Source organism: Arachis duranensis, chromosome 5, assembly GCF_000817695.3.
Source record: "Arachis duranensis cultivar V14167 chromosome 5, aradu.V14167.gnm2.J7QH, whole genome shotgun sequence".
In the NCBI taxonomy this organism is placed as follows: Eukaryota; Viridiplantae; Streptophyta; class Magnoliopsida; order Fabales; family Fabaceae; genus Arachis; species Arachis duranensis.
The window spans coordinates 17,403,176-17,418,167 of record NC_029776.3 but is presented as its reverse complement, the minus strand read 5'-3'; the positions used below and the strand labels follow the sequence as shown (position 1 = coordinate 17,418,167).

Genomic DNA, 14,992 nt, shown 5'->3' with positions numbered 1-14,992 from the left:
AGTGTCTTGAGAGCGCTTGTCCACCCATTTAGACTTGTCACTTTTAAGTGTGTGGGTTTCTTTGAAGACCTCCTCGTGGGTTGGTGTACGGCCCAACTGCTTCTTCTGTTCCACATAAAATACAAAATAAGAAAAATTTTACATAAATAGATGTCTATTAAATAAGATCTAAAGCCACTTAAATTATGTTACCATCCTCTCTATAGTTGAGCTCAATGGAATAGAACCACCGCAATGAACAGAACCACCTAAGAGTGACGCTCGATTCTCTCTTGCTTTTTTCCTTATATTTTTCCATTTCTCATCTGTTTTCCAATACCTTTCCAACACCTTTTTGTAAGCAGGAATTAGCCATTCGTGTGTTGTATCCACATCTTCACAGATATCTGACATCATTTAGCTAAATCGCTTACTTGTCCTATACTTGAAAGCCCTCCAGAAAAACTCATCATCATCATCATCAATAAGAAAGTGGCTCTGCACATACTCATCAAATTGCTATTTATAAGATTCAAATCACATGAACAATATTCAATCCAAAATAATTTTATTCAATCCAACACTTTTACCTTCCACTCCTTAAACCAAAGCTTCTTTGTCGGAAGAGGGACATCTCCAAACTTTTTGTATGGTTTATCATATCGTTTCTTGATGATCTCTGTAATCTTCTGAGAACCAGGAGGGAAAGGTAACCAACTGATAATTTCATAAAGAATTGACAAGTTAGGAAACTAAAAAAATAGTTTTAAGTCATTAGCACTTTAATTTGAAATTAAAATATAGTAGTAAACACATTTAGATTAGGAGTAGTAAAAGAAGAAGAGTGATTAGTATTGCTTGCTGAAAAAGTAATAAGAGGAATAGGTAATGCAGTATGTAAAAATTGTGTAGAAGAGTAATAAGAGAAATAGGTAATGCAGTATGAGAAATCCACTAGAAGCTGCTATTTTAATTATTGAGAGATCCAAATTTTACCTTGTCAACTAATCTTTCTTTTGTGACAATATTAGGAACCGATGCAGTCTCTGATGGAGGAGATGTACTAGAGCTTCCAAGTGTCTCTGAATCAACTAATAGACTGGAATTGCGAAGCAGAGGAGGAATCGAAATTGGAGGAGGGGGTGGAGGAGGGGGACCCATACATCCTGGAGTAGGCCAACTTGGTGGAGGAAGACCCGTGTAGCCTGGATACGGTCAAAGCTTTTCCATGCCTCCCCATGTGACGGATGGGTCATCATGCCATCATCACGTTGATTTTTTATATGCCACGTCATGTGCGGAGCTGAACTCATTGACGCGTAAAGCCTTCGAAGTCTAGGGATTAAGGGTAAGTAATGCATCCGTTTGAAAGGAACTCTCTTGGACTTACAACCACCATCGGAAATAGGCTTGAATCTAGGTGCTTCACAAAACTTGCAACTAGTTAGAGCAGCATCGTCTTTTCGATACAACATGCAATTGTTTGAGCAACAATCTATTTTGATTGCCTTCAATCCAAGCTTTTGCACTAACTTCTTAGCCTCATAGTAATCCCTAGGTATGGCACTACCCTCAGGAGCAATTTCCCTAATTAAGGTGGCCCACTGCTTAAATGACTCTTGTGATTGGTTTCCCTCGGCCTTAATGCATAGCATTCTAACAGCTATCGATAGTTGAGAGTGCACACAACCTTCCCACAAAGGCTTTTGTGCTGCCTCAAGAAGATCAACAAAGTTTTTAGCCTCTACATGAGGATCTTCTGGACCAGCAGAATCGAAAACCATTTCATGATACCTTCTGGAGTTGTCTTCCCAGCTAATGTCATATATATCACATTCTTCCACATTTGCACCACTTCCTGAACCACCTTCCCCACAATTATTGAATCCCGTCTGATTAATCCCTATGTCGTCAATCTCTCCATGTTCTGTCCAAATCCAATAATTTGGCATAAACCCCTTTTCCCACAAATGCATCTTAATAATGTTCAGCTCTTTATAATTTGTGCATCTACACTTAACGCATGGGCATCTACACTTTCCTTCCGACTTCACAACATCTAACTTACTAATTGTTTCTATAAACTCCTCAACCTTGTCATAAAACTCAGGTTTAATACCCCCTCTTGTTGGATTCAACCTATCATACATCCACACTCGATGGTGTCAAGACATTTCTTACGAATTCGATATTTTTAGTACCTATAAATCATCCAACACAAGCAACATTTCATCTATCATACAACATCCTATCAATATTTAATCATATCAATATTTTTAATGCAATACAAGCAACAACACAACACAAGTACTATTTCATTTATCATACAATACCCTAGAAATCAATGAAATTTATAACACAATAATTGTACTAACCTTAACTCCAAGCAAAAAGTTGAAGGAATTAGACCAAAAATCTCTGAGCAAACACAAATATGAGAACACAAAATGTTAGATGGACTTGATAACAGGGTAGCACCTGAAACAGGGTAGCGAATATACATTAATTTATGTAATGAAGGAAGAAGAGATATATATGTAGTGAAGGGAGAGGAGATTTAATTATATCTATGCAGAAAACCCATCTCACTTTGGGTGTTTGGCTTTGTGTTTCAATTGTATAAACTAAGTTCTGTCTATCAGCTGAGTAAATTTGAGGATATAATTTTTTAAATATTAATGAACCAAAATTTTTAACATAAATATCAATAAGTTAATATATTTTCTACTATTTTAGTTTTGTTGACTGTTCCAACAAGATTGCAAATAAAAGTTTTTCTTTTTTATTTTACAGATAGTGGCTACAAAATTAGGTGGCTACAAAATTAAAGAATAATACATAAAATAATAAATATTTGTATTTTTATGTAAAGTAGTAAATATATAATTTTTTTATTTATTTAAAAAGAAGGCAACTATGACACCAACGTAATTTTATATAAAATTAATAAATTAAAATAATAATGATGATATGATGAAACATGAAAGTAGAGAGTGAAGATGTGTTAAAAGCTTTTTCATGTGCTGAGGTCAGGGGCGTGTGTGGTCCTTAATTTTTGCTTCCTTTCCTTCTCCAATTTGCTATGTCAAAACCCTTTGCTTCTACAATTCATTGTTTCTTAATCACTAAATACAACCATTTATAAATAAAAACTACCATTAAGTAAAGCTAATTATATGTAAATCACACACTCAATAGCACTATTACATCATCTACATAGAAAAAGGGTTATGAAGATAGATCCAATGCAAGCAATGAAGCAACAAAACTTGAACATGTTCAGCCAATTAGAGCTTGATATCTTCATGGTAACTAACAATAAATGTATGCAGAAAAGTTATTAGTTCTGTTATAAATATCCTAACTTCTTATTTCTGTAACAAACTATACAAAGAAAATGGATTAAGCAAATAGAGAATTTTAAGACTTCCTTCAACAAGTAAGCAACCATATTGTTTATAACTACTTACTTCTGAGTCCTGCAAGTATTATCACTGAGTCCACTGATTTTGAACTCAAGATTATTAACCTTGATTCTGAGGTTTTTCAGCACACTTTTTGCCTGAAAGTAAACAAAAAGAAAGCATCACAGTTCAATAAACATAAAAATCAGAACCTTGTTACAATTAAAATAAAGATAGCAATATCACCTTGGTCCAATCAATAAAATCTGGATGCTTCACATTCTGATTCTCACAAAGGAAGTCCAGTACAGGGCCAAGCTTTACAACCATAGTAGTTGACACATCTTTAAAAGAAGATAAGAATAAATGGTGTCAATTAAAAAACACAAGGAAAACAGAATTTTCCATGCATGTACCTTTAAAATCTTACCAAGATAAGGAGGAGTGATGGGTAGTACATAACATACTATCTTTGTGAAGAATGAGTGGACACTTACAGCCAAGGACCAGAGGGACAAAGACACAACATTACCAAATTATTTGGAAAGGATTCATCTGATTGAGGGAAATAGACACTTACAGCTGAGGTTGATCTTACAAGCTATATAGTGGAATCTTCTACTAGTATTAGTGGCTCAAAAGATGGATCGACAACATCAGAATCAACTTGTGACTATGTCAACCCTGCCAAAAATATATATATATAGGCACATCAGCGTTGAGAGACACAAAGCCATGGCTCATTCTTTGAATCCAAAGCAAGCTCAACCTATAGAGGCCCCAAATCACAGCATAAGTTCTAATCTAGCATAAACTTAAAAATTAGACAGCAGGTGCAAAGAGTGTTTCTCAAGCCATCACATGTCCACATTTGCTATTAATTATCTACAATTATTCCATTAAAAATTGAATCATCTAAAAGCTTAATTATTAAAAGGGTTATAATTATAAAATGTTCCAATTTGCTGACCTGATATATATTGTGTTAGTCTATTATGTGTTCTATTTCATCAATGAAAAGTTATCACAGTACATAATGGAGCCATATCAATATCCTTACTTTGTAAGATAGTGATGATGAAATAAATACATGCTCAATAATTATATGACACACTCACATTAGTGGCATTACTACCCTATATGCAAAATATGTGTGACATACATTACCCTTTTAAGATTTGGAAATTAAAGATATATAACATACCCGTTTAGCCTTAACAAGAATCCAAAGCCAATGTTCATCAAAAAACATGAAAAGAAAAGAATCCAAAGCCATATAATGAGAGCTAATGAATGATTAGAGGGGGTGCGTTTATTAAAAAATAAATTAAAAAAATCACCTTTTTAATATTTGTAAAAATTTAATGAAATTACCAACTCTTAAAACAAAAACTAAATCATTTTTCGGTATTTTTGAAAAAATAGAATGATTTCTGATTAAATTAAAATTGATTTTCAACTTTTTTCTAAGAATTTTTCATCAGTATTTCACAATTATTACACTGCCAGTTCGAGATTAAATGAATGAAACAGGACATGGGTGGACTTATTAATAAAATTAACAGATCCTCCATTTCTCCATTGCCAATTATTTATTCTTTCACACTGTAAGTACTTCAAACACACCACTATATTCATGGGGTGTAAGCATAAAGTGCCAAACAAGTTAAAAATATGTCTAAGCCGTCCGAGCATGAAAACCCCCCAGCTTTTCCCCAAATACTCAATCATCAGACAAAAAACACTAAACAATTTCATCTACTTCCAACCAAATATGTCCAAGAGAGAAAAAACAGTAGTTTGAGATAGACAAGACCACGACCTAAATAACTAAACTACCAAAAAAAGAATATTTTCTTGTACAAACATGTTCATGTTCGTATAATTATTATGTATTTGGATTTGGGACCAAAAAGTAAGATACATAATTTTATTTAATAAAAAATACCTACAACTTTGGTCCATTTAAAGGCTATTTGTTGCTCCAGATCTTGTAATTGTATTTAAAACAATCAGAAACACCTGGAACATTCAACATGAAAATTTATTAAAATAATGATATATTTTTCTTTTAAGAGAGCAAAGAACTACTCAATGATTCAAGCCATACCACATCATATGAGGTTAGAAAGGAAGTAGACTCAAAGGGTCCCATGAGAAATGCACACAGTGCCGTTTTCAAAAGTGCTATTTCAAAGCGTTCCTAGTTTTGGGAAAGAGGGAAACGAGCCTAAAATAAAATAAATAATAAAAAAATGGCAAGAAAGATGCAGAGTTCACTAACAAACACACACCCTCCCAGTATCAGTCACACTGTTGTAACTTGTAATGATAATTAATATTATGAACTTTTGATCAATTATTTAAATATTTTTCATTAAAGAGAATATGAAATCATTCAAGCCAAGCAAGCCTTTTCATTATAATGATAACATTTGAAAGCCGACTTGCATGCAACAGGAAACAACTTATTAAGAGCATGCTGAGGAAAAACCCAGAACATAGAGCATGCTGAGATTCATCCGATTGAGGGAAATGGACACTTACAGCTGAGGAATCTTCCAAGTGAGGGAGAGCTAACAGCTTCAACAAGTGCAGAAGACAACCTCGAGAACCGGATGGTTGATCTTACAACATCAGAATCAACAACCTCGAGAGAGTAACGAGCAAAAGAAGCGTCAGATGAAGAAAAATACAAAATACAAACGAATAGAAAAGTTAGGGTTTACAATCTACCAGCTGCGCGAAGAGAATCTGACGGTGGCGAAGAAAGCGCTGATCTGGAACGAAAAGAAGCTCGGAATCCGACGGCGACGGATCTTCTACGGTGGCGGTGGAGGCTGTGTCTGTGTAGCGGCTGCGGTGGCTGCGCCGCTGAGGGGCTGCGAGGCTGTGGGGGTTGCGGGGAGCTGCGAGGGCTGATGCGGGGGCTGTGTGGCTGCAGCGGCGGCAGAGACTGCGGTGGCTGTGGGCGGCGGGGTGCAGGGCGAAGAGTTGGAGGATGAGCCTTCTACAGCGTTCGAAAACTAGGTATAGAGATTGAATGGATATTTCGGTGAATGGATTGCGGTGGATTTTGATTGCGGTGTGAATGGAGTGTGATAAAACTAGGTTTTCAATATTTTCGACGGATTTCATTTAAATTAAAGACGGAAAATCCGTCTGTAATAATTTAATAAAATGTGCGTTTTGTCTATTTAATTACAGATGGAAAATTCGTCTGTAATCATTCTACGAAAAAAAAATTATTTTTTTCGACGGAATTATCGACGGATTCTCTTTTCTGTCTGTAATTTATGTTAATTTATTTTTTTTGTTTTCCGACAAAAAATCTCTCTGAAATTCTCTCTGTATTTCCGTGGGATAAAATCCGTCGGAAATTTCCGTCTGTAATAACAAGTTTTCTAGTAGTGATATGACATCAATAGAAAATCAAATAATAGAAGATTTAGCAACAAAAACAACAGCTTATGATAAGATATTATATATAATGATGATTCTATATAAAGAATTTTTTGGAAAAAATATTATAGATCATAGACAAGAAGTCTATAATAAAGAATATCAAGAAGCAAAAAACTATTTAGCTAATATTCAGATATATGATCTATGTAATGTGGAATCTTATATATGCGAATATAGAATACATTATTACAAATTAAAAGAAGAAGATAAAAATCATTATCTTAGTATGTATATAACAAAACTTCTATATCCTCCTAATGAATTTATAATGGGAAGATTTATAAGAGAAATAAATAGAGGGACAATTGAAAATAATTTTGGTGGAGCAACCTCTGCAATAAGAGAGAAAATAAAAGAACGTTGTATGCAAAAAGCAACTCAAAAAAGATTTGCGAATATAATTAGAATTTGTTGTCAGGATAATGAAGAGATACTCCAAAAATATGGTCTTAATAAAAATTTTCAAAGAAAAAGAAAATATCAATTTAGAAAAAGAAAATACTATCCAAACTGGAGAAAAAAGAGGTATTTTAGAAAAAGAAATAACGATAAAAACAAAAGACAAAGAAATGACTATTGCCCGAATAAAAAAGAAAATTGTAAGTGTTGGTATTGTCAAGAAGAAGGACACTATGCAAATGAATGCCCGAAAAAGAAGGATAAAAAGGATCTTACTAAACAAATAGAAATTGCTTAGTCTTGTTTCATGGAACCATTAGAGGAATCTGATGATAACTTAGACTATATTTTTGAATATGTCTCGGAAACAGACTCAGAGATTGAGTAATAATGCCACATTTATTACTATAAAAACAATAGAAAAGTTTATAAATGCTTTCATAGATTCTGGAGCAACACAATGCTTTGCTAGTTCAAATATAAAACTTGATTGGAAAAAATTAAAGAAACCATTAAGAGTTAGAATAGCTGACAAATCAATACATAAAATTGACCAAAAATGGTTGAAATTTTTATTCAAAATTATAGGTTCATTGTTCCATCTATATATATGTTAGATTTTGGAATGGATTTTATCATAGGAAATAACTTTTTAAAGTTATATCATCCATTCATTCAAGAATTAACATATATAGTTTTAAAAGCTCCACACGATTCTTCAATAAATCAAAAATCAAAACGCATAAAAATACCGAAACGAATAAAAATACCGACTACTACTATAGATAAGATTTTAAAATTTAAAATATTTTCTATATTAGAAACATGTTATTTAAATTTATACTTTCAGATAAATATCTCAAAAAATAATCTTGAAATAAAGATAGAAGAACTTTTAGATGAAATTTGTACTGAAAATCCTTTAGATATTAAAAATACAAATAACGAATTAGTAAGTATTAAATTAAAAGATCCTACAAAAGAGATAAATGTTCCAAATAAAATTCCTTATTCCGCAAGAGATAGAGAAGAGTTTTCATTAGAATGTAGAGATCTTTTGGAAAAAGGAATTATAAGATTAAGTAAAAGACCTCATGCGGCTCCAGCCTTTTATGTCGAAAACAATAATGAAATTAAAAGGAGAAAACGAAGAATGGTTATTAACTATAAGAAGATGAATGAAGCAACTATTGGTGATGCTCATAAACTTCCAAGAAAAGATTCTATTTTAGAAAAAATCAAAGGAGCAACTTGGTTTTCATCTCTTGATGCAAAATCAGGATATTGGCAACTTCATTTAGACGAAGAAACAAAGAAATTAATTGCTTTTACTTGCCCAACAAAAGAATCAACAAGTGCGTTGCTCTATGAATGGAATGTATTACCATTCGGATTAAAACACTCTATGAATGGAATGTATTACCATTCGGATTAAAACAAGCCCCAGGTATTTATCAAAGATTTATGGAAGAAAATCTAAAAGAGTTAAATGAATTTGTTTTAGTGTACATTGATGATATACTAATTTTTACAAAACAGGATAAAAAAGATTATCTTCAAAAATTATTAATAGTTTTAGAAAGATGTAAAGAAAAAGGATCAGTTCTTAGCAAAAAGAAAGCAAGAATAGCAAAACAAGAAATAGAGTTTCTTGGATTAATTCTATCCACTCAAGGAAAGCTAAAACTTCAACCAAATGTCCTAGAAAAAGTAAATTTATTTCCTAATAAAATAGAAGATAGAAAACAATTACAAAGATTTTTAGGATGTATAAATTATATTTCTGATCAAGGATTTTTAAAGAATATAATAGAATACACTAAAAGCTTATTTCTAAAAATAAGTACTAAAAAAGAATGAAAATGGGATGAAAAAGACAGTATGCAAATTCAAAGGATTAAAAAATTATGTGAAAAACTTCCACAACTTTATATTCCAGAAGAAAATGACTACTTAATAGTAGAAACAGATGCTTCAGACATAACCTGGTCAGGATGTCTAAAAGCTAAGAAAGCTATAAAAAGTTTGGAACAAGAAAAAGAATCACTAGATTCTAAATATTTCCCAAAGGAATTACTTTGCAGGTATATTTCAGGGAATTTTACTCCAACAGAACAGAGATATACTACTCATGAAAAGAAAACTCTAGCAGCAATTAAATCTCTTAAGAAATGGAAAATTGATTTACTACCCAGAAAATTTACATTAAGGACAGATTCAAGTTACCTAACAGGTTTCATACGATATAATTTAAAAGTTGATTATAATCACGTACGATTGGTAAGATGGCAATTATTTTTATTACAATATCCAATAAAAATTGAATATATTAAGGGTGACAAAAATGTTATTGCAGATACATTAACAAGAGAATGGAGTTCATCTACAACACATTAGATCAAGAAATTCACAAATATGAGCAAGAGCTCGAAAAATGCAAGCATTGTCAGCAAATAAGGACACAGATCCAATCCCTCAAGAAGGCCATTGAGGCAATGAAATCAACACAACAAGCAAAACCATCAGAGTTCAGCCAGCTAAGCATGGTGGACAAATTAGGTGAAGAAAAAATTTCAGAAAATAAAACGATTGCTGAAATTATTAAAAAATCCACCCAAGATAAAAAATATTATGTAATCTATAATGGCCCCATGAAAGGAGTATATGATGCCTGGGAAAAAGCAGCGCCATTCACACATCAATCAAGGATAATTCATAAAGGAGGATTTTTAACATTAGAAGAGGCAAAGGAATCCTTCAGGGAATATGAAGCTCTTCATCCAGAGCAAACCCTAAAAAGAGCAGATAAAGCTCCAGTTCAAGCCCAGAGAATAGGAATAATAAGAAACATTCCTACAAGGGCAGAGATCAAGGAAAAGAAAAGGGTCTGTAGATCAAATCTCAGAGAAACCCTTAATATAGTCTTGAATTGGACTGAAGAAAAAAGGATAATTTTGGAATATTATCCTGTTGCCAAAGAACAGTTAACAAAGCTGGTTATCTTTCCAGATGCTTCTCCATTTGATACTTATCAGTTTTTCCAGTATGGATTAATTGATACAATTTTAATTTTTAATGATCTAAAAATTATTAGTGAGTTTCCTGCAGGATTCGTCGATGCAGTAAAGAGATTTAAAAATATGATTGACAATGTAAATCCAAGGGATATATCCCTAAAATTTACAAATGGTCAACCTATTTTTAATGAAGAAGAAGAATGCTTGGTTCCAGCACACCAAGTAATATTCATGTCCGTCTTCCCAGGAAATTTTCAACCAATTGATCAGATTCAAGACTTAACAATTTATAGTCATGAAGGAAGGCTAGCCAGCACATTAGCAAGGATCTTTGAAAGAACTCAAAAAATAACGAAGGAATCTCACACAAGGATTAATTATAAAAGTAGAAATAATTTGCTTGTGTCCAGTAAAAGAAATGAAATTGAAGATAGAGAGATGAGACTCTTGGTGGAATTTGAATCAGCATTCTACAACTTATTCGGACTTTTAGAAAAGCTCCTTGAAGGGATAAAGAGGAATCTCTGCTATTTGATAAAAGACAGAGAAGACCACAAGTGCCAGTTATGTGCCTCAGAGTTATCTGAAGAAAGCAATAATAAAACGGAATCAACTCACATGATGAAAGAAGAGGACAATGCATCTGAGGGTCACATGATAAAAGAGGAAGACAGTGCATCTGAAGCATCTCTTAACATTATTGCATAGTGACGTAAGCACTTAGGTCATAAAGCACCAACAATGTAGCTGGTGCAAGATAGCAAACAATGACGTAAGCAATGACGTCATAAGAAGGGTAAGGATGGAAATTGTCCATCAAACCCAACTATTATAAATAGGTTGCTTAGGCAATTGTAGAAGGCATCAGACAATAGAAAGTAGGAGGCTAAGAGTACTCATATGCTAGGAGAGCAAGGAGGAAGCTGCCGAGGCGATTCTATAGTCTGAAGAAGAATTCCCTTAGGGAAAATAGTTCTAAACTCCCCTCTGGAGTTAGTATCTACAATCTCCCCTCTGGAGATAAAAACACCTTATGTAAAATATACTAAATAAAGGAAGTTTTTCTCCAGAAAGGTACATCTTCATCCTAGTCTTTCAATTATGAATTATTTAGAAAATTTAGAATTAACAGAAGAATCTGGTTATTATATATTAACTGCTTTATTAGATAATGAAAAACAGGTTGTTCTAAAAATAGAATTAAATCTCAAATCAAATGAAAATTTTAATAAACAAAATCTTTTAAAAGAAGTTTTTAATAGAAAAAATATAAGATACTATGGAAAAATTCAACTTGAAGCCCCTATAAAGATAAAAGCCGCCAATGGAGAACTTGAAATAGCTTTGATAAATGATGAAGAATTAAGTAAACAGATTGAGAAAATTAAGGATCAACAAAAAAGATTTAAATTGGATGGATTCATATTAGTACTATACAAGTCTTAATCAAATCTACATATATGAAAGGAATTAATTCACCAATAAGCTTAGCAATCTGTGATAAAAGAATTACTGATGATCCAATAGATCAAATAATTGGAATTGTTCATGGAAACTTGGCAAATGTAAATGTTAAATTCAATGCCCATATTGGATATGCTATACCCTTATCAACTGAAAATCTTGGAAAATCTATAAGTTTGGCTTATAAATTTCACAGAAAGAGTCTAATGGAACAAGACGATTAACCATTTTCAATTACATATGCAATAAATTATGCTTTAACAAATAGCCACCACATTATAATATTTAAAAACAGAGAAAGAATTTATGTCGATGAATTATTTCAGAAAATTGTAAAGACAGAAATACCAAAATATAAAGCTATTGAAAACCCAGTTCTATTATTAAAAGAACCATCAGGAAAATTAGTTTCATCGAATTTTTAAATAAGAGAATCTAAAATTAATAGTCCTTTAAGTTTATCTAAATTAAAGATTAAAAAAGAAAATTCTGAAATAAAAGAATTAACAAAAAAGGTCAAAAAATTAAATGAAACCCTAAACACTAAATTATGACAATAAATAAAGAAAAAATATATGTAACTTATCAAGACAAGAAACAAGAGCTCTTTGAAAGAGAAAATCGGTTGAATTATTTACAGTTTTCTGAAATAAATCAAAGAGCATTTGAAGTTCTAAAAATAATCTATGACAAATTGAAAAGAGAAGTTGAAGAGCTAGAAAAAACGATAGAATCTCTAGAAAATAGTGATGAATCGATGATAGAATTTGCAGAAATTCTGAATAATGAAGCATACGAAAATTGAAAGACCAGAAAATAAAATAAAAAGAAAAAGAGCGAAAAAATTAAAAAATAAAATAAATGAGTATAAAAAGGGAATTAAATAATCTTCAAATCGAAATTAATGACCTTATAATAAAAAGGATAGAAATAAGAATAAATATAAACAAGTTAGAGTTAAACTTAAAAAATTTATAAATGCCTGGAAAACCATATTATAATTTAAAAGAATTAAAGCTGTTGAAAGAAAAAATGGAGAATGAAGTTGAAAAATTAAAAAGATATTTAGAAGCAACAGAAAATGTAGAAATAAAAGAGGTTTTTGAGGATTTGAGAAATTATATTAAAGAAAAAGACAAACAGATAAAATATTTTATATACAATAATCCATGCAAAAAAGAATATTATAAACTAAAATAAGATTGAAAAACTATAAAAATAAAATCAGAATTATAAATAATAGTAATATGGTCAATATTTTTGATTATGAATTGGCAAATTATTATAAACTTATTCGAAGAGTTAATAGAAATTTCGAAAAAGAAATTAAAAGAAAAGACGATTTTAAAAAAATTGGTATCAGAGTCAAGTTAACGATTAAGGGTAACACTTTCTCTCTAAAAGCAACACTTTTAGTGATACGCTTTTAAATCTATAAACAACCACAAAAAACAAAAATCTGTAAAAATGCATGAGGACTTTTACTTAATCTTATAATTCCTTTTTCCAACAGATCTCTACATTCTAATGAAAATTCTTCTCTATCTCTTGCGGAATAAGGAATTTTATTTGGAACATTTATCTCTTTTGTAGGATCTTTTAATTTAATACTTACTAATTCGTTATTTGTATTTTTAATATCTAAAGGATTTTCAGTACAAATTTTATCCAAAAGTTCTTCTATCTTTATTTCAAGATTATTTTTTGGGATATTTATCTGAAAGTATAAATTTAAATAACATGTTTCTAATATAGAAAATATTTTAAATTTTAAAATCTTATCTATAGTAGTAGTCGGTATTTTTATGCGTTTTGATTTTTGATTTATTGAAGAATCGTGTGGAGCTTTTAAAACTATATATGTTAATTCTTGAATGAATGGATGATATAGCTTTAAAAAGTTATTTCCTATGATAAAATCCATTCCAGAATCTAACATATATATAGATGGAACAATGAACCTATAATTTTGAATAAAAATTTCAACCATCTCTGTTTTTTTGTCAATTTTATGTATTGATTTGTCAGCTATTCTAACTCTTAATGGTTTCTTTAATTTTTTCCAATCAAGTTTTATATTTGAACTAGCAAAGTATTGTGTTGCTCCAGAATCTATGAAAGCATTTATAAACTTTTCTGTTATTTTTATAGTAATAAATGTGGTATTATTACTCAGTCTCTGAGTCTGTTTTCGAGACATATTCAAAAATATAGTCTAAGTTATCATCGGATTCCTCTAATGGTTCCATGAAACAAGACTTAGCAATTTCTATTTGTTTAGTAAGATCCTTTTTATCCTTCTTTTTCGGGCATTCATTTGCATAATGTCCACACTTACAATTTTCTTTTTTATTCGGGTAATAGTCATTTCTTTGTCTTTTGTTTTTATCGTTATCTCTTTTTCTAAAATACCTCTTTTTCTCCAGTTTGGATAGTATTTTCTTTTTCTAAATTGATATTTTCTTTTTCTTTGAAAATTTTTATTAAGACCATATTTTTGGGGTATCTCTTCATTATCCTGACAACAAATTCTAATTATATTCGCAAATCTTTTTTGAGTTGCTTCTTGCATACAACGTTCTTTTCAATCCTCTCTTATTGCAGAGGTTGCTCCACCAAAATTATTTTCAATTGTCCCTCTATTTATTTCTCTTATAAATCTTCCCATTATAAATTCATTAGCAGGATATGGAAGTTTTGTTATATACATACTAAGATAATGATTTTTATCTTCTTCTTTTAATTTGTAATAATGTATTCTATATTCGCATATATAAGATTCCACATTACATAGATCATATATCTGAATATTAGCTAAATGGTTTTTTGCTTCTTGATATTCTTTATTATAGACTTCTTGTCTATGATCTATAATATTTTTTTCCAAAAAATTCTTTATATAGAATCATTATTATATATAATATCTTATCATAAACTATTGTTTTTGTTGCTAAATCTTCTATTATTTGGTTTTCTATTGATGTCATATAATCTCTTATAGTTCCTTTAGTATGAAACCCTGTGTAATTCCAAATATCTCTTCCAGACAATTCACTAAACTTTGAATTAGTAAAAGCTTCTAATAAAAAGGAATTCAACCAATTTTTGAAATTTTCTTTTTCATTTTTTTTACAGTCAAGCATTCTTTCTCCCTCCATTTCCTAGATTTTAGGAACGTATTTTGATGGTATTTTTGTATATTTTGAATCTTTATTTATAAATCCTTTTTTAAAAGCATAATTATCAAAACCTGTTTCCCATTTA

General features: G+C 30.9%; 1 protein-coding gene across 1 annotated transcript; it reads right to left on the bottom strand.

Moving 5' to 3' along the window:
- Positions 1 to 366: 366 nt before the first annotated feature.
- Positions 367 to 3,470, bottom strand: LOC107488467 (uncharacterized). The gene is made up of 5 exons (XM_052261409.1): positions 3,450 to 3,470; positions 2,355 to 2,397; positions 976 to 2,118; positions 570 to 696; positions 367 to 477 (listed from the first exon to the last, which is right to left on the bottom strand). The coding sequence occupies exon 3, from the start codon at positions 1,953 to 1,955 to the stop codon at positions 1,071 to 1,073; it is 885 nt and encodes a 294-aa protein (XP_052117369.1). The 5' UTR covers positions 1,956 to 2,118; positions 2,355 to 2,397; positions 3,450 to 3,470; the 3' UTR covers positions 367 to 477; positions 570 to 696; positions 976 to 1,070.
- Between the last annotated feature and the right edge of the window lie 11,522 nt (positions 3,471 to 14,992).